General features: G+C 56.8%; 1 protein-coding gene across 10 annotated transcripts in view; it reads left to right on the forward strand.

Annotated features, from left to right (window-relative positions):
- Positions 1 to 469: 469 nt before the first annotated feature.
- The window catches only part of CNTFR (ciliary neurotrophic factor receptor), a 39,068-nt gene continuing 19,993 nt past the window's right edge, over positions 470 to 19,544 (forward strand). For 2 of the 10 annotated variants that reach the window (XM_016960774.4, XM_054658793.2), the window contains exons 1-2: positions 672 to 749; positions 9,636 to 9,746. Coding sequence is in view for 3 of the 10 variants with exons in the window: in XM_016960771.4 (XP_016816260.3) it covers positions 12,528 to 12,833 (306 nt within the window). In the remaining 7 variants the exon portion in view is untranslated. Of the gene's footprint in view, positions 596 to 671; positions 750 to 1,106; positions 1,283 to 9,635; positions 9,747 to 12,510; positions 12,834 to 13,524; positions 13,769 to 19,544 lie in introns of those variants that run through there. The other 8 variants (XM_016960770.4, XM_054658790.2, XM_016960773.4 and 5 more) reach the window with 7 other exon arrangements.

The following is a 19,544-nucleotide window of genomic DNA, read 5'->3' on the forward strand; positions in this document are numbered from 1 at the left end:
AAGTTGGTCAGGTTGTCTAACCTTACTCTCCTATGTTGCAGCCAGACCGGAGGCCCAGGGACGAGTGCAGTGAACACCCCGGCCCCTCAGAGGCCCAGGCTGCGAAGGGAGTGAGCCTCCTATCGAGGGGTGCGCCTGTGCCCGGCATTGAGAGTGCACCCTCCCTACCCCTTCATTCCAGTGGAGGCTTCTCCCCCGGCTGTGTGTCCTCGGGGCGCGAGGAACATGCGAGTAGTGGTGTTGGTGTCATCGGAGACACTGGAGGCATGGGCCTGGGCTCCCGGCAGGGTCCATCCCCGGTCAAGGAAGCCCCTTTCCCCCGCGCGAGGGGGTGACCGGGAGGGGAGTCGTTGCGGGGGGCAGTAGCAATAGGGGAGAGGCGGAGCCGGCTGGCTTCTTCTGCCCAAAGTGGGGGTTGGGGGTTCTGGCTCGCGTTCCTCTCACGGCGACGCCGGAGGGAGGACCCCGAGAGTTGGCCCGGGGTGTGCCAGGGAGTCGGTGCGAGGCCGTCAGGGCCTGAACGTGCGGGAGTGTGCGCAGGAGAGACCTGGCTAAGGCCGAGAGGGAGAGTGAGTGTGAAGGAGCGATCCCGGGGGTGAGTGCGCGCCCAGCCGCCCTAGGGGAGCGGGCGGAGTGGGTGTGTGTGTGTGTGTGTGTGTGTGCGCGCGCGCGCGTTTGCGAGACCCGCGGCCGGGGCTGCGCGTGAAGCACGGGGACCACAGCCGTCTTGAGGGCGCGCCCGAGAAAGGGTGAACGCGAGGGGGCCACGCATGCCAGTGCGGACGAGTGTGCCAGCGGGGGGGCAGAGCGCGTGCCAGTGCTGGGCGAGTGGGAGTGGGGGCTCACAGGCCCGCGCAGGGCGAGCGGACCGCGTGTGCCAGGAGCGAGAGCGTGCCAAGGCGGGGGCGCGCGGGGCCCGTGGCGGGGAGGGGTCGTGGCGCGCGGCCGCGGAGGCGCGGGGAGACAAGGCAAGAGGGGGAGGGGAGCGAGGGCGCGCGCGGCCGAGCGGGCGCCCGCGGTCACATGGGCGAGAGAAGGAGGGAGGGAGCGCGCGAGGGAGGGAGGAGGATGGGGGGGTTAAAGCCGCCGAGCGCCGAAGAGCCGGTGCAGAGCGGGCGGCGGCGGCAGCGGCAGCGGCAGCGGAGGCGGCGGCTCCAGCCGGCGCGGCGCGAGGCTCGGCGGTGGGATCCGGCGGGCGGTGCTAGCTCCGCGCTCCCTGCCTCGCTCGCTGCCGGGGGCGGTCGGAAGGCGCGGCGCGAAGCCCGGGTGGCCCGAGGGCGCGGTGAGTACCCTGCGGCGGAGTGCGCGCGGCCGGAACCTCAGACCCGGGCTGACCAGCAGACCGGCGGCCCTCATGCGCGCGGGAAGAGTGAGGGGACACCCGTGGGCCCACGGACGGGGGCGACAGGAAAGTTCACGAGAAACTTTGCCTGCAAACTCGGGGGCGGGGGCGCTGGAGAAGCGGCCCCCTACGTCCGGGCGCTCCGGGGGTTGGGCGTGGTGGTGGTGGTGGGGCCGACTGTGGACTAGAGGGAGGTGGCTCCGGCGGTTTGTCCTAGTGTCCCTGTTCTCCCCACCCCTCAGCTGCACGCGCGGGGTCTGGAAAAATTCCTGGGTTTGGGGGGGTTCGTAGTGGCCTTTGCGCGCCCAAAGGTGGCTTCTTTCTCGGGCAGAAATCTGGACTTCAAAGCGCCCGGGGATGCGAACCGACGGTTGCGCGTCTGCCAGTGCATGTGTGTCCGTGTGAATCCGCGCGCCCGCGCGCGCGTGTGTGTGTGCATGTGTGTGTGTCGGTCGGCGTCCCCATGGTTTTCTCTTCAGTCCGCGTGGATGTATCTCCATGTAGTGGGTCTCCTCCAGTGTGTCTCTTTGTAAGTCTTCCTGGCTTGTGCGAGTCTGCCTATGGTGTATCCCCAAGTGTCTCTTTGTGAGTCTGCTCGTGTGTGTCTCCTCCAGTGCGGCTCAGTGTGAGCCAGTCTGGGTGTCCCTGTGTTGCTCCGAGTAGTGTATCTCCGCGTGCGTGGGGGCTGGGCCGTGGGGAGGTCACCAGACGGACAGCTCTCCCTCTCGGCTCCTCTCCTCTCCCGAGCCTCTCCTCCAGCGTTAGCTCGCTCGCTTGCTCGCTCCCTTGTCCCCCTCCCGCCTCCAGTAGCTTCAGGCGGGCAGGACTATTTCACGCCTTGTTGAAAATTCAGGATTTTCTTTCTTTCCGTCTAGTCTCTCTTTTTGAGAAGCGTCTGTGTGTGTCTGTGTGCCTGGCAGCTTGTCTGCAACATTGGATGTGTGTCTGCATGCCGCTGTAGGACTGTGTCTCTAACACTAGTTGTTCTGCCTGTAATACTTGGTGAATTTGTGTCTGTGTCACTGGGAGTGTTTGTGTGGCTGTGGTCACTGAGGTGGTGCGAGTGTGAAATGCTGGGTGTGTCTGTGCATCTGTAATTGCTGTGTGTCCGAGGGGCCTGAAACACCAGGTGTATTTTTGTGTATCTAACTCTGGGTGTGATGGTGTGTCATTACACGTGTGGGAATGGGGCTTGAACCATTGCAGATTCCCAGGGATGTAGGGCTAGCAATGACTTGGGGGCTAGAAGGGCCTAGGTGTCTCAAACTATGCCTCTCTGTCTCCACTGTCACAACCCACACAAATCCTCTCAGCTGGTGCCAGGGGCTCCTGGTCAGCATTGGTGAGATGGAGCTAAGGTTCACACTGTCAGGGCTGATACTCCAACTGAGACCCTGAGCCTACACAAAGACTAGGAGTTTAAAGTTCATGCACAGGACTTCTGGGGGCTCTGGAATCCATACTCAGATGCACACTGGGACACTTCAACTCCTTCTAGGGTCTAGGGGCTTACATTCATATGGACTGACACTTACGTTGTGGGGCTCATATCCAGGGATACACTTCAGTCCTGGAGTTTCCACATAGACTCACATTGGAACTCTGCTCACACTGGGACCCACACTGGGACTGTAGGCTCATGCTTAGATTCACGGTCTTACCCTTTAGCTTAGATCTACATTGAGACCTAGAGCTCACACCCAGAATCTCACTGGGGTCCTAGGGCTCACACTGGGGCTCACACAAAGACCCTCGTGCTCACTCCGATTCACACTTATATTCTGGGACTCCGAGTTAGTCAGACTCGCATGGGGAACATGGGGCTCACATTTGAACTCAAGGACTCGCTGAGGACACTGGGGTTCATAGTCAGATTCACATTTCCAAGCTGGGGATCACATTGACTCACACGGGGACCCTGGAGCTCACTCAGATTCACACTAGGACCTTTGGGTTCACACTTAGATTCATATGGGGACTTTGGGGGTCAGACCTCCATGGGTAACCTAGAGCTCACACATAGACTCATACCAGGATCTTGGTAGGACTCACTTGAAGTCCTGTGACTCACTCAGATTCATATTGGGATCTCAGAGCTCACACTCAGACTCACAGTAGGATTCTGATGTTCACACTTAGACTTACAAGGGCACTTTGGGACTCACACTCAGACTTAAAAAGGGATACCAGTGCTCACACTAGGACTCCATATAAGTCACCTTAGCTCATACTCAGAAGCCCTTATGACCAGGGTCTCACACTCAGACTTACACTAGAACTCTAATGCTTATGCTGACTTGTACAGGAATGCTGGGACTCACAGGCTCTCTCACTTCAGTCCTGGAGCTCACATTCAGACCCACTGGGGTTTACAGTCAGATGCGTGCTGAGACCTGGGCTCATACTCAAACCCGTACTTGCATCTTGGAGTTCACACTTAGATGGACATTAGACCGTGACACTTAGATTAAACTCACACTGTCATCCTGGGCTCACATTCAGATCCACACTAAGATTGTGGCATTCACAATCCCAGTGGAACTTAGGACTCATGGTCAGATATGCCCATGCTTTCCTTTGGTTTGTGGTGAGTATCGGGGCACTTGAAGTGAAGAACAGAGACTGCTACAGGATCTGTCCCCTCCAAAGGTGAGGAGGAGAGAGGACACACATTTGGTCACGTCCCTCACAATGGGCTGTGGGCTAATGGAGGGGAGTGGTGGTAAAGGCTAACCCAGTCAGATTTCCCTGCTTTCCTTCCATAAGGAGACTAGACTCTTGGCAGGAAGATCTGAGTGGATTGTTGGTACAGGAGTGATGTGAACCTTTAGATTTCTCCGTGTGCCATGTCAATGCACACCCATCCCCCTTGAATAGTTTTGGACATCCCTGGTAGAGAAGGGCCAGGTGGGGGAAATAAGACTCCTGTCTTCCCAAGACATCTCCCCCGCCCCATACACACACACATCTCAATCATTCTTAGGATGGGAGGGGTGTGAAGATTGGAGGGAGCAGACCTTGGCTCCTGCGACTGCTCCAGGGTGTTGAATCTGTGATTGTAGGAGAGATAACAGCCTCAGATCTGTGGGGAGAAAGTAGCTGGAGGAGGAGACGGGATCCCACCCTCTCTTCTCTTCTCTGCCCTGGCTGGGGAGGGGTAGGGACCATGTTTTGTTGTGCGTGTCTCACAGTGTCTCTGGGATTGCCTGTTGAGCCCTTATCCTGGCTCCAGGGCATGCCTAGGCTTCCCCACTCTGTTCCCCAAAAGAGCAGTAGCCCTGGGGGGCCTAGGATGCAGCCAGCCCTGGGATTCTAACTCCCGTGGAGACCCTGCCCTGGACTTTGCGTGCTCTGCTGCTATGAACATCAGTGGGTGGGGCTGCCTGAGATATGCTGTCTTCCCCCATGGGAGCCCACACAGTAGGGACATGGCCCTGCGGTCCCTCCCAATGCTGAGATGGCTGGGCTGTAACTGCTCCCCGTCCTGAAGGGGACACACACTCTCCAGCCGGGGTGGGAGGCTTGGAGGCAAGACACCCCTGCTCTCTGCGCCCTCATGGCGAGTTGAAGTGTAAATGAATCGGAAACATATGGAGTGGATTTTCTTTGAAATGCAGATGGGTTGGGGGGGGACCATGTGTGCTTGGTTTGGGGGGTCCTGGAGAGCAAGGAGCCTGAGAAGTGAGAACTGACCCCTCCTCCAGACCCACCATTGGGTGGGGGTAGTGGGGGAGACCTCAGCTTTGTAAACTCCTGTGGCCCTGGGTGACCAAACCCACAAGGGCTCTCAGCTTCCTGTGGGGAGGGGCTGGGAAGGCAAGTGGTCCCTGGGGATGGAGAGCACTGAGGTCATCAGTCCCTTTTACCTCTGCAGAGGGCAAAGAGAGTCCCAAAGCACAGAGCTGTGCCCGGTTGGGGGTCACCAGAGCTAGGCGCTCTGGGGGCCAAGGGGTGGAAGGAGGAGCTGGAGCAGGCGTTGAGGAAGAGTTAGACCCTGCTGCTGTGGGCAGCCAGCTCCCAAAAGCTAAGACTAGAGCTACAGTAGCAGGAACTGAAATTAAACTATGGTAGTGACTTGTGTTCAGCTCGAGGGCCCGTCTTGGGTTTAGGAGCAAACTGAAGAGTCCTTAGCCTGTAGGAGGACAGGTTTCTCCAGACCCCAGGGTAGTCAGTGTGCCCCACCATATATCCTACCTGTACTTTCCCCACGTGACACTCAGGAAGGTTGCACAGTAGTTGCCTCTGAGCTCTACGTGACTCAAGGACTGGGTCTCCCTTGCTCACCCTGTACCTGCCTGCCCTTGGCACAGACCTCGTACACCAGAGGAAGGCATTCTTGTGTGAACAGTAATACATCTTTTTCTGTCTCATTGGACCGAATGCTCCCTGTGGGCACGACCATGTGCCTGGCTCCCTGTACAGTGCCTGGCAGGCAATAGGTGCTCAATAAATGTTGAGGCATGAATCACTGAGTGGGACAGATCATGAGGAGAAGGAAGCTGCTGGGATTTGTGGTTTGAGACCCAGCATCCCCTGTCCTACACCCCTGTTTGGCTCAAAGGAAGACTGGTTTGCAGGCTAGAGTAGAGGAAGGACTTTCCTTCACTCAGGGAAGGAGTGCAGAGGATAGGCTCCTTCCTTAGAAAGGTCTGGACCAGAGGAGGCTGGGGCAGAGCAATCACCCCGATTCTGTGGCAGAGGTCAGAGGTCATCCTGCCCCTTCCCAGCCTCAGGATTTTGTAGAAAGTAAGGTCCTTTTTTCCCTATGTGGTGGTGAACACGTCCCTTACCCTCTAGGTGTGAGTTTCTTGGACAAGAAGAAATTCCCTCGGGGGAATGGACCCCATCTCTGACCCTCTAGCTGAAGGAATGGACCCCATCTCTGACCTTCCAAGGCTGGGCTCTGAGGCTGTGTAGCTGTTGTGGGCACCACAGACTGTCTGTATTGGTTATTAATGCCTGTCTGAGAACACGGGGTTCGGATCCTAAAAATACTCTGTCCAGCCAGAGCCCAGGAGTTGCTGGCGTGGGCCAGTGTGGCAGTGGCTGCATCTTGGTCAGATAGAGACAGAGAGGAAGAAACACACATCCAACGCCAGGAAAGACTGGGAGAGTGTGTGAATATGGGGAAACTGAGGCAGCATAGGTGAGAGATGCACAAGAAACAGAGCCTTTGTTTTATGTGGAGCAAAGATTTATAAAATTACTGGTGCCAGTTAGTCAAATTATGGCAACATTTAGGGTAATCTGTTATCCTAAATAACTGCAGAGAATTTCCTTCTAAGAGAGTCTGGAGATACATCTGATGTCAGACATAAAAACCAAGTAGTCAGTAGGATCCATTTCAAGACCAGCTTCAGGATGTTCCAAAATAAGAGTGTGGCAAAAAACACAAAGTGTTCCCAACTACCCTTTTCTGAGCCACTGCCCTCCTCCCTACCTCTTCAGAGCCCCTGCTCTCAGCCAGAGTCCCAATGAGGGGCTTAAGACTCCCTTTTATAGCCTCCCCCAACTTCTAAATCCCAGGCCTTTGCGTAGCCCCTCTCTCCAGAAGGGAGCTGCACAGTGGTTCCAAAAAGGCAGAGGAGCCCAGAGTCAGAGGGAAGATGCCATGTGACCTCGGCCCATGAGCTGACCCTTGTGGGCCCCTCCGTGAAATTGCGGGATGGGGGGCTGGGCCCTGGCCCAGGCCCGGAGAGAAGGCGGTTTTGGCACCCATCCAGGCCCCTGACGTCAATGACTTTCCAAATAATGGAATCAATATTGGGGGCTGGGGGCAAGCGTGAACCAGGCCCCAACGATTAGAAACAGATCAGCACAACCCCGCAGCTGATTCTGATAGAGCTGCCTTGGAGAGCTTGGGTGGGAGGCCTGGAAGGAGGTGGACTTGTGGGGGTGGGGTTGGGGGGTGCTCAGGAATTGGCAGGCGGAGCCACCTGGTGTCCAGAGCTTGAGGGTATACAAGTGGGCAGAGATTCGGGCTGTCTGGGATTGGAATGATGGGGTGAGGACCCCTGTCCTGCTCCCTTCCTCCTGTGAGCCTACAGGGTTCTGAGGCTGGGTAAAGTTTGTGGATGGAGACTTAGCCAGCTAGTGATAAAGAGTGGGCAAGGGGATTTCATCTCTCTGCATCCCAGATGTGGGCCCCTAGGCCATATTAGGGGTCACAGGTTATACCCATGCAGTGGAAAAGTTCTGAGTGAGACCTAAGTAAGATGACTTTTTGCTTGGAAGCAAAGGGCATTAATCCAAGATAGGGAGGTGGGTATCCCTCCTCAAATTGGGAGTATGGCCTCCTCCACCAGCTCACATTCTCTCAGCCTCCTAGAGGACAGCAGGTGAGGATGGAGGGGACCATAGGGTTTATGGGGGGCTGGCCTGGCAGCAGCTGACAAAAAACAGGAAGAAGGGCTGGGGGAGCGGCTGTAATTATGGGGCATTTATTATTAATCAGATGAAATTGCTGGAAGCAGCTGGTGTAATGTGCGTAGCTATACAGACTCTGCATGCTCCCCCCACAATACGCACACACACATACGCACGCCACACACAGCCTGAGCCTTGCTTGCTTTCACAGTCTGTTTCTTGTGAAGGTCAGATGGGTCTATACGTGTCTATCTGCATACTGGAGTGTATCTGTATCTGTCCGTGTTTTTTCATGTCAGCCTGTACCCTCCTCTACTCCTATTGTCTCCTTTTCCAGCTATCTCTCTCATTCTTTGGCCTAATGTGTCCCTCTCTGTCTCTGGCTTCCCCTCAGTCTTCCTCCCTTTGAGCCTGTCTTGGTGTGGCTGTATCTGTCACCATCAACCACCCTGTCTCTAACACATTATTTTAGTTTCTGGCTATCTCTCCCTGGGTGGTGATGTCTCTGCATCTCTGGGCAGGATTGGAAGACATGGAATCCCTTTCTCATGGTATGTGTTTAGGCACCTAATCATACCTTTGGCAGATATATCTGGGACCTGTTTTCAAGGGAGCAGTTGGACCCTGAGGATCTCCTGGGGTCTTATAGAAGGTGAGGGGTCTTTTGAACGGCTAGAGTCCATAGAAGCAACAGTGGCTTTCAAGATATCCCTGAGTTCAAGGCCAGCTCCTTTACCAACTATCAGTTGTATGACTTTGGCCAAGCTGCTTCTGCTCTCTGAGCCTCAGTTTCAGGATGTGTAAAACAGAAACAGGATTACCTCCAAAGCTTGTGTGTTTTTTTTTTTTTTTTTTTGCCATAGGTTTTCACTTGGTCACCCAGGCTGGAGAGTGCAGTGGCTCAATCTTGGCTCAGTGCAACCTTCGCCTCCCACGCTCAAGTGACCCTCCCACCTCAGCCTCAGGAGTAGCTGGAACCACAGGCACGTGCCACCACGCCTGGCTAATTTTTTGTATTTTTGGTAGAGATGGGGTTTCACTATGTTGCCCAGGCTAGTCTCGAACTCCTAAGCTCAGGTGATCCACCTGCTTCAGCCTCCCAAAGTGCTGGGATTACAGGTGTGAGCCACCATGCCTGGCCTTGAAGCTCGTTTTGATGATTCAGTACCAAAATGTAAATTAAGTACTTATCACAGTGTCTGGGTAACCAAGGACCCTGAACAAGTGATACCTGCTGTTATTATTCTTGGGAAAGACATTGTGCAGGTGGGTGAGAGACCTGCACAGGCAAATTGGTATAGCAGCAAGGTTTTGGAACTAGATACGGACTCAAATCTAGACTCTGGAACTGATCAGCTCTGTGGTATTGGGCAAGGCCTCCTTGAAGCTCAATCTCCTTGGTTATCAAGTGTGAAGAACAATAAAACCTACCTCATGGAGAAATCATGAAGATTAAGTAAGATAATGCATATAAAGTGCCAAACACAGTTCCTGGCATATAATAGATGCTCAATAAATCATAGTGGTGATAAGGAAGGGGGTGTTACGATGGTGGTTATTTACACCGTGCCTGTGACCCTGTGCCTCTAGGATTGTGCATGTGAGGATGCAAGTGATATGGAGGTGCCTGTGTGTCTGCAAACTGATTGTATAAGAATTGTGGATTGTCTGTGGGTGTGTATCTGTGTGTTGTATCAGGCCACTGCCTTCTGGCAACCTTTGTCCCTGTGGTTCAGAACCTGAAGTCAGCAAGGGGTGCTGGGAGGGGTCTGTATTACTCTCAACTTTTCTTCTTCCAGACGTTTAGCTGCTGCCTGCCTCAGTCTCCCCTTCTCACAGTGGGGCTGTGAGTATGGAATGGCCTCTGAGTTGGACTAAGGCCTGTGGCTCCTCTGTGACCTCTGATTTGTGCCCTTTGCCCTTCTAGACTCTAGCCTTGTCACCTCATCTTGCCCCCTTGGTTTTGGAAGTCCTGAAGAGTTGGTCTGGAGGAGGAGGAGGACATTGATGTGCTTGGTGTGTGGCCAGTGGTGAAGAGGTAGGTGCTGGGGCCCACGTGGGGCAGATCAATCTCAGGGAATCAGGCAGGTGTAGTGGGGCTGTACGTCTAGGGGACATGAGTGGAGGAGGACCTGAGATTCCTTCCTCTCTTCCCCTGTCCTTTCTTTTTCCAGAGGTTTTGGGCTCAGCCTGGCTGAGGCTTTTCATGCTCTCATAATAGGCCTAGAAAGGGAAGAGACTTATCTGTGGTCACACAGGCAAGGGCAACACCAGGTTAGGAAACTGGGTTCTATACTAAGGGGGTGCTGAGTCCCAGATATGGGAGTATGTTTCTGTTTCAGTATCCTCAGATTTCCTCTCTGCCCCCCAGACATCTCTCTTACTTGATTGGAGGAGCAGCTAGGCTTTAAAAAGATGGGATGGCAGGTCAGAAAGTCCAGAATCTGCTGAGGCCAGCTGTGGGGCCGAGCCTGACTCTCCCTGTCTCTCATTCAGGCCAGGCAAGGCCCCTGGATTGGCAGCTTGGGGGTGGGGGCATCCAAGGAATCGAGGCACTGGAGCGGAACGGAAGGGCCTATTGTCCAAAACCCGCCAGAGGCCCACAAAGGCCGGCCGGGCTTTTCATCTCAGCTCCCAAACAGACTGGCCATTTTCCCGGCTGGGGGCTGAGGGGGGACTAACCCTTCACAACTAGGACCAGGTTGTTGTTGAGGGTGGAGTGGGGTACCCCAGGCTGACACATAAAAGGGGCTTAAGATGGAGCTGGGGCCCAGGAGAGGAGGAAGGGAGGCCTGAGAAGGCTGTAGAGTTAAGCTTTTCACCCCACTGTTCCCAGAGGACCCAAGGACATGGGGTGTGTATCTGATAGAAGTTCAGACTAGGATGGGGCTAGGAGATGGATTTACAGAATAAAAGATAATATTTATGGGAGGTACCTTGGGAGGAGTCTGATGGCTTATTTGGAAAGTGTGCTACTGGGCTGAGAGGGCACATAATCCTCCGCAAACTGGGAACACCTTAGGGAGCCGGGACAGGAGCTGGAGAAGAGAAGGATAGTGGTCGGGGAAAGAATGGGCTCCCTGCAGCAAGAAGAACTGAGGCCAGACAGCAGGAAGGACTTCCTGCCAGTGAACAGTAGCTCAGATGCCCTGACCCTCTTCCTGGGGATCTCAGAGGATTGCCTCAGCGAGCAGGGGAGCTGGAGAACACCCCAGGGGCTCAGGCTGAGGCAGCTTCTGTGGGGGCCAAGGAGGAGGAGGCCAGAGAGGGAGGACTTGGCAGTTCTATTCACCCTCCCCCAGCAGCACCTCCAGCACCACTTTAAAAACAGCTTTTTAATTTAACAAAGTGGATGAAAAACCGTTTTTGGAAATAAAGAATATCTGCTGTCTCCCAGGCTAGCACTCAGCCCTTGCAGAGAGCCTCTCTCTGGGCTTCTCCCTGCTGCCCATGGTTCCTTTCCTCCCTGTCTCTTTTTGTTTGTTTGTTTCTGCTCCTCAGCCCCCCAGCTTCCTTTGGCCTCCCATCACCCTCTCTCTCTCCATCACCCTCTCTCTGTCCATCTCAGCCTCCGTGGGAGCCTCGCCCTCAGTGTCTTATCTCAATGGTATCTCTGCATCTCCTTCTGTCTCTCCTCTCCCAGTCTCTCTCTTCTAGGGCCCATCTCTCTTTCCTGATTTGTCTCTGTCTCCCAGCCTGTCTCAATCTCTGTCTCTCCACCCCCCTCCTTCTCCCCCAACCCCAGCTCTAAATGGGTCTATTTAAAACGCCCGACGCTGCCAAGTCAGAAAAGCGTCTCCTGATAAAGCGCATTAGGCGGAGGGAGGGAGGAGGGGGAGGAGGGAGCGGCGGGCGGACGGATTGATCCAAGCCCGTAACCCCATTAATCAGGCAGCGTGGATCCCCCTCCCTCCCCCGTTCCAGCCCCTTTTGAGCTAAAAGCCCCTTAAATATTTATCACCCCTCCCCCACAGGGGCGAAGGGAGGAGGGTATGGCCCTTGGTGTGAGTATCCCCAGCTGTCTGGTGCCCCCGACCCCATGCGGATGTGCATTTGCACGTGTGCGTGTGCGTGTGCTCATGTATATGTGTACGGGTGTGCACACCTGACAAGCCCAGGGTCTAGCGACCAACCTGCCCGTCACCCTCTGGGCAGCCTGATCCCTCCCTGGAGACACTAGGAGTCTGGCCCTGCTCCTGTCCCTCCTAAAGGCGGATCTGGGGTCCTCATCCCAAATGCAGAAAGTAACTGGAGGGACGGGTGGCATTGCACTATCATTCCCAGAGGGCAGGATGGTGAGCCTGGGGTTCAGTTTCCAGATTCCCCCAAATTCCCAGCACTGGAAGTAACTTGGGGAATAGAGTTGGGGCCCCGTGCTCCTAAAGTAAGGCAACTTGGAAGGCTAGCTGAAGTTCCTGCTTTATCCTCACAGGGCAGAATAGGACCTGGAATAGGACCTGGGGGTAGGCTGGGAGCCTCCCGTGCCCTAAAAAATGTGGGAAAGTGAGCTGGGCCTTGAGGCGTGGCGGTCACCCCGGGAGGAGGAAGGTAGCCGGGAGCTGGGGCCGGGTCCCACATCTCTCACCACTTGCTGATAGCCCCAGGCAGCAGAGGTCAGCCCTGAGACCAGCAGTGGTCTGCCCGAGTTGGCCTGCGGCAACTTCTCCTTGGGAGGGGAAAGGAGGCCCCGGCCACCCCTGGGTGTGGAGAGGGGCCGGGACCGGAGCGGGGAGGGTCCCTTCTGCTTCCCCTCCCCCAGCATCAAGTGCCACATCTCCTCCTGACTCAGACAATTAGATTCAAAGGATGACCTCACTGCATGCCGTCCCTCACTCTCCCTCCGCTAGCTCGCTTGCTCGCTTGCTCGTTCGCTTGCAGCGCGCTCCTTCCTCCCCTCCTCCCGGCCCGCTTGCCCGGTCGCTCACTCGGGGCTCGGCCCTCGTCGCTCACCGCGCGGCCCGGCCCCTCGCCCACCCGCCCGCCGGGACCGCTGTGGGGGCTGCTTCTGCCTCCCGGGTCGTTCCGGCTGCCCGGGCCCCAGCCCCGCAGACCCGATGCCCGCAGGCGGGCAGGCGGACCCACGGAGCGCCGGAGGCACCGACGGGGCGCCTGCGTGGGGACCCAGGTCAGTGGCCACAGGGCCGGAGGACTTGTCACCCCCGCCGCCGCGACGCCCCCGCCCCGCGCCCGCCCGCCCGCCCGCCAGCCCGCCCAGCCCGCCTCGGCGCTTCCCGCTCCTTTCTCGGCCCCCGCCCCCCGCGGCTGCTCGGCGCGCTCCCCCTGCCAAGCTGTCTCTCTTCTCTTCTCTTCTCTTTTTCTCTCCCCCCAGCCCCCCTGCCTCTGCAGCCGGTGGGAGGGACTGGGACTTCCTGAGGTCCCAGGGATGGGGCCGGGGCCCATTGGCTGCAATCGGACCAGGCCTCTGAGAGGGGAGGGGGCTCTGGCTGTGTCCATTGGCCTGGGGGAGGGGACCACCGCCTGAGTGGAAGGGGGGCTACAGAGAGAGAGGCCCAGCGTGTGGGGGTGACATCTAGACAGAGGGGATGAGCTCCTGATATCTTTCTTTTCTCACATCCTGTGGGCCTCTTGCCTGATTTCATTTGATCCCCAAAGCCTGGCTTCATTTGTCCACACCTCCTAGCTAACTTTAGTCCCCACTGCCTGATTTCATTTGGCTCCCACCACCTACCTTCTTTGGGGCCCTGTCACCTGGTTTCCTTACACCCTGCTGCCTGGTTTCTTTTGTCCCCACTGCCCCCTTCCCCGAAGTCCCTATCACCTGGCTTTATGGCATTACCCCTGCCTGGTTTCCTTAGGTCCTGCCTGTCTTCCGTGGAGTCACGTCAGGCTCCTTTTAGGATGGAGGCATCAGGGCCCCAGCTACACCTGGAGTGGCAAGTGGCAAGGATGTCTGCAGCATTGCCGATCTTTCCTGGGCTGGGGCCTGGCCAGCACAGCCTGGATTCCATTCTGACTGGACAGCGACTCCGCGTCTACTCCTTCAGTGATGGGGGCGGGGCTGCAGGGTCCAAGGACACCTTAGGACTCTCCTCCTCAGTGGTTAGTTAGAGGAGCACCCGCTGGCTCTGCCTGCTCCCCTCCTGATGCTGGGCATCTGCCCTACCTCTCTGTGGGCTGACAGTGATGCCAGGGCTTTGGTGGGGGCTGGGGGGCTGGAGTGGAGGTCTCATCTCCTTCCTTTCTCCTGCCCTACCTCTCTGTGGGCTGACAGTGATGCCAGGGCTTTGGTGGGGGCTGGGGGACTGGAGTGGAGGTCTCATCTCCTTCCCTTCTCCTGCCCTTTCTGCAGCCAGGCCAGACATCTGGGTGCCCGCTAGACAGTTATGGGCACATAGAGGTTTTGAAGAGGCCTTGGGATCACACAGCAGATAGCTAGGCTGACAGCTGCTGCCGATCCGCATCGTGGGGAAGAGAGGGTGATGAGGGAAGGCAGCAAGGGCCTGGGAAGTCGGCTGATTTCTGGGCCTTTCTGGCTCTTGCTGATTCCAGTGCCACCATCTGTCTCCCCCAGGTACTTCCTTCACCTCTCCTGTCTGGAATGGATCTCCTTTCATTCCCTAATGCTGTTGAAAGCAGGGTTTGGGGAAGAAGGAGCTGCCTGGGGAATAATCATTTATTTTCTCACTTTTTAGGGACCAACGAAGTATTTCCTTTCCTTTTCTTTCCTGCCCTAGGCATCCCTAGGCTTTCTGTCCCTCCCCTCAGGCACGGCTAGGCAACCTGAGGTGCTGGCACAGTGTGGCTGTTCAGGGTGTGTATGTGGGTGTTTCCCATTGCCGGTGTCGGGGCGTGAGAGGCCGAGGGTGACTGGGGGCCCTGAGCTTCTGGAAGTGTACAATGGTGTCTCTGTGGAAGGTTGACTGTTCGGAGTGTGTGATGGTATCCATATGTGAGACCATGGCTGTGTGAGGGAGTCTGTGTGTGTGAGTGTGACTGTAATGTGTGCACGCACACCAGCGTGTACCGGGCTGTGGGAGTGGGTGTCCATGTGGGAGGACCTGATGTGTGGCCACGATGGTAGGCTCTGAATGCCAGTGTCTGCGAGAGGCTGCCTGGGTGTGTCTGTGAAGCTCTGGCCCTGTGTGTCTGAGGAGGCGGGGGCTTTGAGAGCTCTGCCGGGTGTAGTGAGAGCCCAAGTGTGTGCTCTGTCTCGGGGTGAAGTGAGCGTTGGGTGCTCTGTGGCCTGAGTGGCTGGTGTGTGTGTGAGCACGTGTGTGCGCGTACTCACGCCTGTGTTTACCCATCAGCAACAGATTGCTGTGGCTTCCCCACTGTGAGGAGGGGAGGAAAGGGGAGGAAGGATGGCTCGGTCTTGCCCAGCAGACCAGGAGGCTCCTCAGAAGTAGCGTGCATGGTGCATATGCACATTAGGGGGCAGAGAGAACAGAACACAGAAGACATTCGAAGCTTCTTTTCCCCCCACCCAACTCTGGCTCTGTCAGAACGACCATCTTCAGGTTTTTTTTGTTATAAGCCGATGCATCACATGCACTGCTGCCCCCACCCCCCGGGGTGTGTGTGTGTGTGTGTGGGTGGGTGGGTGTGTGTGTGAGCTTGCATGCATGGGCCTCTGTGTATGGATTCAAGGGTGTGTCTGCACCATAGCAGTGATGGGGCCAGGGGTGGGTGTGGTAGGAGATGCTGAGGCAAATAGGTCTTTGTCCTAATCTCCAACTCTGGAAAGCCATTCTATCCATCCTTGTCTCCACGGAGGGCCCTGCCTTGCAGCCTCCTTCCTGTCCCCGGCGTCCGCTTCGGGCCTTTCCTTACCCCACCCCCCTGCTAAGGGAAGTCTCAGTCAACCCTATTGCTCTGCCCATCCCCTGCCTTTCGTTGAGTTCTTCCAGCTGTCTAACGTGCTGCAGCGTTCTGTCCCTACAAGAGGAGCAGTACCCCGCTCCCCCACAGACTTAGCCTGACTGGTGTGTTTGCCTTTCCTGGGTGGAGGGGGCTTCCTGATTCTTCTGGAAGCCAGAAGAGACTGGACTGGGGTTGGGGGCTGGGGGATTTGGCACCAGTACCTCAGGTTCTGTGAAACTCTCCAGAGCCTATGTGTCCAAAGGGAGGATACGAACTTATCTGCCTCTTCCTCCTCTCCATTCAAGAGGCAGGGGGCTGGACCAGATGACTTTTGAGGGTGAAAGCCCAGGCCTTCTGCATCTAGAGGGCTACTTAAGCACAGGCCTGCATGTATGTGCATATACAAGCCCATGCCCAGGTCACCAGGCAGCATGCGGGGCTCCAAGTGGGCCTCCACATGTGGGCACAGGCTGGTGACAGATTCCTATCTCCCCAGGATGCCTCCCCAGCTGCCCAGCCAGGCCCATCATGGGAGGGCCCCAGGCTCCCCCAACAACACGCCCGCACACACGTGCAGCAGGGCACGCACATGCTGATCTCAGGGTCCCCACGGTGCAAGAGGCTGGGAATGGGGGTTTTGAGCACTCAGAGTCCAGGCCGCTGCCAAAATCCATCGGAATCTTGTCCCCTCCAGGCCCCCATCTCCGGCTGTGGAGGTCACAACAGCAGGTGCGGATACCAACCCCCCCCAACTCACTCAATTGGGCCGCCTCCTTTTCCACAGCCTCAGCCAGCGTCGAGAGCTGGGGGACCACTCCCCCTGCCTCCCTCCTGGCCCCTTCCTACTGGTGCTTGGCTTATTCTGCCCCCTTCTAAGGAGGAGGACAGGGCCTAAGCTTGGGTAGGGTCATTTCCCCTGAGGACTGAGGCTTGCCCCTGGCGTGGGTGGGGACATGGTAGCCCAGGAGGAGGTAAAGCTTGAATCCTGAACCCAAGCACAGCTTGGAGCCCTATGCCACTTGAGGTGGGGTCACTGAGAGAGCTGAGAGGAGAGGCAGGTCTGGATTCAGAGAGGACCTAGAGATTCAGAGAAGGGGCTAGAGATCAGAGATTCGGAGACAGGAGGGAGAAACACCATAGGGAGTGGGAACCTGCCCGCCCATGGCTAGCCGGCCCCAGCCCATGAGCTGGCCCCTGACCTAGGCCCGCCCTTCCCTGGTGAGGGGCCTGCCGGGCCAGCTGCCAGGGGCCAGGCCTCCCTCCTCGGCCTGGTTCCCCCACCCCCCAAGCCTCTGGACTGCTCAGGCCTCTGCCCCCGCCCCCACCGCCCACGCTGTCCAGGCTGCCTAGGCCTGGTGGGATCTGGGGGCCTCCCAGCCTCAGCCCCTCCTCCCTGTCCTGGAGCTTCTCGCCTGCCCTGACTGTCTCTTCCAGGCTCCCCCTTCAGCCAGTACTGTTCCTCCCTGCCCACCATGTCCTTGTCCCTGTCTTTGCCCCCGCTCTGTCTCTCATTTCCTTCTCCATCTCCAAGTCTATGTATCTCTGTTTCTCTGCTCCAACCTAATTCCTCTGCAGGTCTGAGGCTTCTAGAGTCCCCAGGCGTTTGAATCAGTGAGTCCATGCTGTGTCCTGCATTCTTGCCTCATTCCTGAGATGGGCCCTCTAGGCTGCTGTGGGGAGAGGTGAAGGAGATGAGGCTCCAGGATAAAAGGTGCCTTTTCCCCTCACTGTGGGATTCTGGAGTCTGGGCTATGGGAGTCAGAGCGGGGACTGGAAGCTGTGGGGAGTCCCCTCCGCTCTGTGCTGGGCCGGATGCCCTTCATCAGATGGATGTTCTGAACCCACCCTGATGCCTGGCAATGGGGGGACTCCATCCGGTGACCTTCTTTGGATTTCAATTCCCTGCCTCGGAGTTGGAGTAGTAACCTTGCTTTGAGGTCACTTGCCTTGAGGCCCCCCTGATCATTCATTGTCCAGGCCAGACTGAGCCTACCTGACCCTCGGCGTGCCCACAGCAATCCAAACCCTGAAGTGCGCAACACACTATTACAGATCAACCCGCACACACAATTACAGCTGAGACGCAGTTAGTGGTGCTCATTATCCCCCACCCTGACCTGATGGCGGCAGGGCTTCCCCAGGGTTGGCCTTCTACAATCTAAACTGCTGTAATTCTGCAGGGATAAATAGAGGCTTTCCAAAACTCACACCTCCTTCCCCCAGGTTCTGCCCTCAGCTGGGCATGGGGTGAGGGGAGGGGTACAGGTCAACCGGAACATTGCTGGGACTGGCAAGACGGTTCTTGGGTCTTGGGTCCTAAGCCAGATTCTTAAACTGGGTAACAGGGGTTCCTGACCTGGAGCCTGTCGCTGTGTCTGTTTGTTACCGACGGCGGCTGTCAGACTCCAGGGCTGCCAGTATTGCTGTGGACTAGTATCATTCTGTGAGACTGTTACTGAGTCTATCAACATCGCTGTGTCACTGTGTTGATGTCACCGTCAGTGTGACTCGATGTGACTGAGTCTCACTGCATCTTTGATTCTGAGGTTACCGTCACTGTGACTGTGTCAGTGTCAACTGGTATCATTGCCGCGTTTGTTGGTGTCAATGTATGTGACTCTCTGTCACTCACTGCATTATTGTCATCGTGGTGACTGTCAACATCCCTGTGTGTCATTGTCAACGGTACAACTGTGTCATTTTCAATGGGTGTTGTTATCATTGTGTAATGGTATCTTTATGCCACAGTGGGACAATGGCAGTAAGTTGAGGCCCCAGAATTTGACTCTTAATGTGTTACCTGTGTGGGAGTAATGATGACACTAGGGTTCTGTGCTGGGAGAGGTGCAGGGACCCTTGTGCTGACAAGGGGCTCAGGGGCTTGTGGGCGCTGGGCTCCTTCCTTGCTTATGGGGTACCCCCTCTGTTCCCTCCTCATTCTGGGGCTGACCTCTTTGAGGGGCTGAGAGGAATCCTGGGCTAATTTGCAGAGCCCTTATCTGGGGCTCTATGGGATTTATCCTGCAAATCTATCTCAGAGCCATGGGGTGTGGACTTGGAAAATTCCCAGGAAAGATGCTCTTTGCCCTGGGATGGGTGGCCTGGAGTGAGCCAGGGCAGGATGGAGGTGTGTCCTGGATGCCTCTGGCTTCAGCCTCCCAAACTGGGCATTGGGCCCAGTTGGGAGTCTGAGGAAAGGGGGAAGTGAAACTGGCCTGGGGCTTTCTGGATCTGCAGGGGCAGGGCAGGGGCAGGGGCAGGGGCAGGGATGGGGTTTTACCCTTGTACCCTAGGGGTTGGGGTCCTAGATCCCCAGCAAGAATCCTTCCAGCCTCCAGGAAGGCCCTGTTCTTGCCTCACATTGCATTGACCACCATCCCATCCTCCATTGTGCTAGAGGAGCTGGGCAGGCCACGGAGATGCTCTAGGGTGGGCAGAGACCCTGCCAAGGGTCTCCTCTCTTCTCTCTGGATCTGTCTCTCCCTCTGCCCTTGAGTCTCTGCCCATCTCCTATATGCCCCATCTTTTCCCCTGCGTCTCTTCTATTTCTTCCTATCTCAGCCTCTCCTTGTCCCTCTGGGTCTCCACTCAGAGCTTCTCCTCTCTCCCTCCCTCTTGTTTCCCCTCCCTGAGTCTCTCCCTTTTCTGGGTGCCCCCAACCCTGCAGTGTCTGTCTTGGCACCCCACCCCCACTCTGCAGCACTCACTCTCAGCAGCGCCCGTCTCCCGTGGCTGCAGCCCCGTTGGCCCAGGGCCCGGCCCTTACAGTAACTCATCGGGCTGATGGAGGCGACTTTGATGAAGAAGCCACCCCTCCCCCCGCGGGGGCCTGAGTGTGTGTGTGTGTGTGTGTATGCGCACGCGTGCACGCATGCACGTGGGAGTGTGTGCTTGTGTGGACCAGGAGGGAGCTGGGAGTAGAGGCCACCCATTCCTCCTCTCCCTGAACACTCCCATCCTTGGATCTAACCTCAGCCGCTCCGCCTGCTCTTCTGCCTGCCCATGCCCTGGTTCC

This window comes from Pan troglodytes, chromosome 11, assembly GCF_028858775.2.
Source record: "Pan troglodytes isolate AG18354 chromosome 11, NHGRI_mPanTro3-v2.0_pri, whole genome shotgun sequence".
NCBI lineage: Eukaryota > Metazoa > Chordata > Mammalia > Primates > Hominidae > Pan > Pan troglodytes.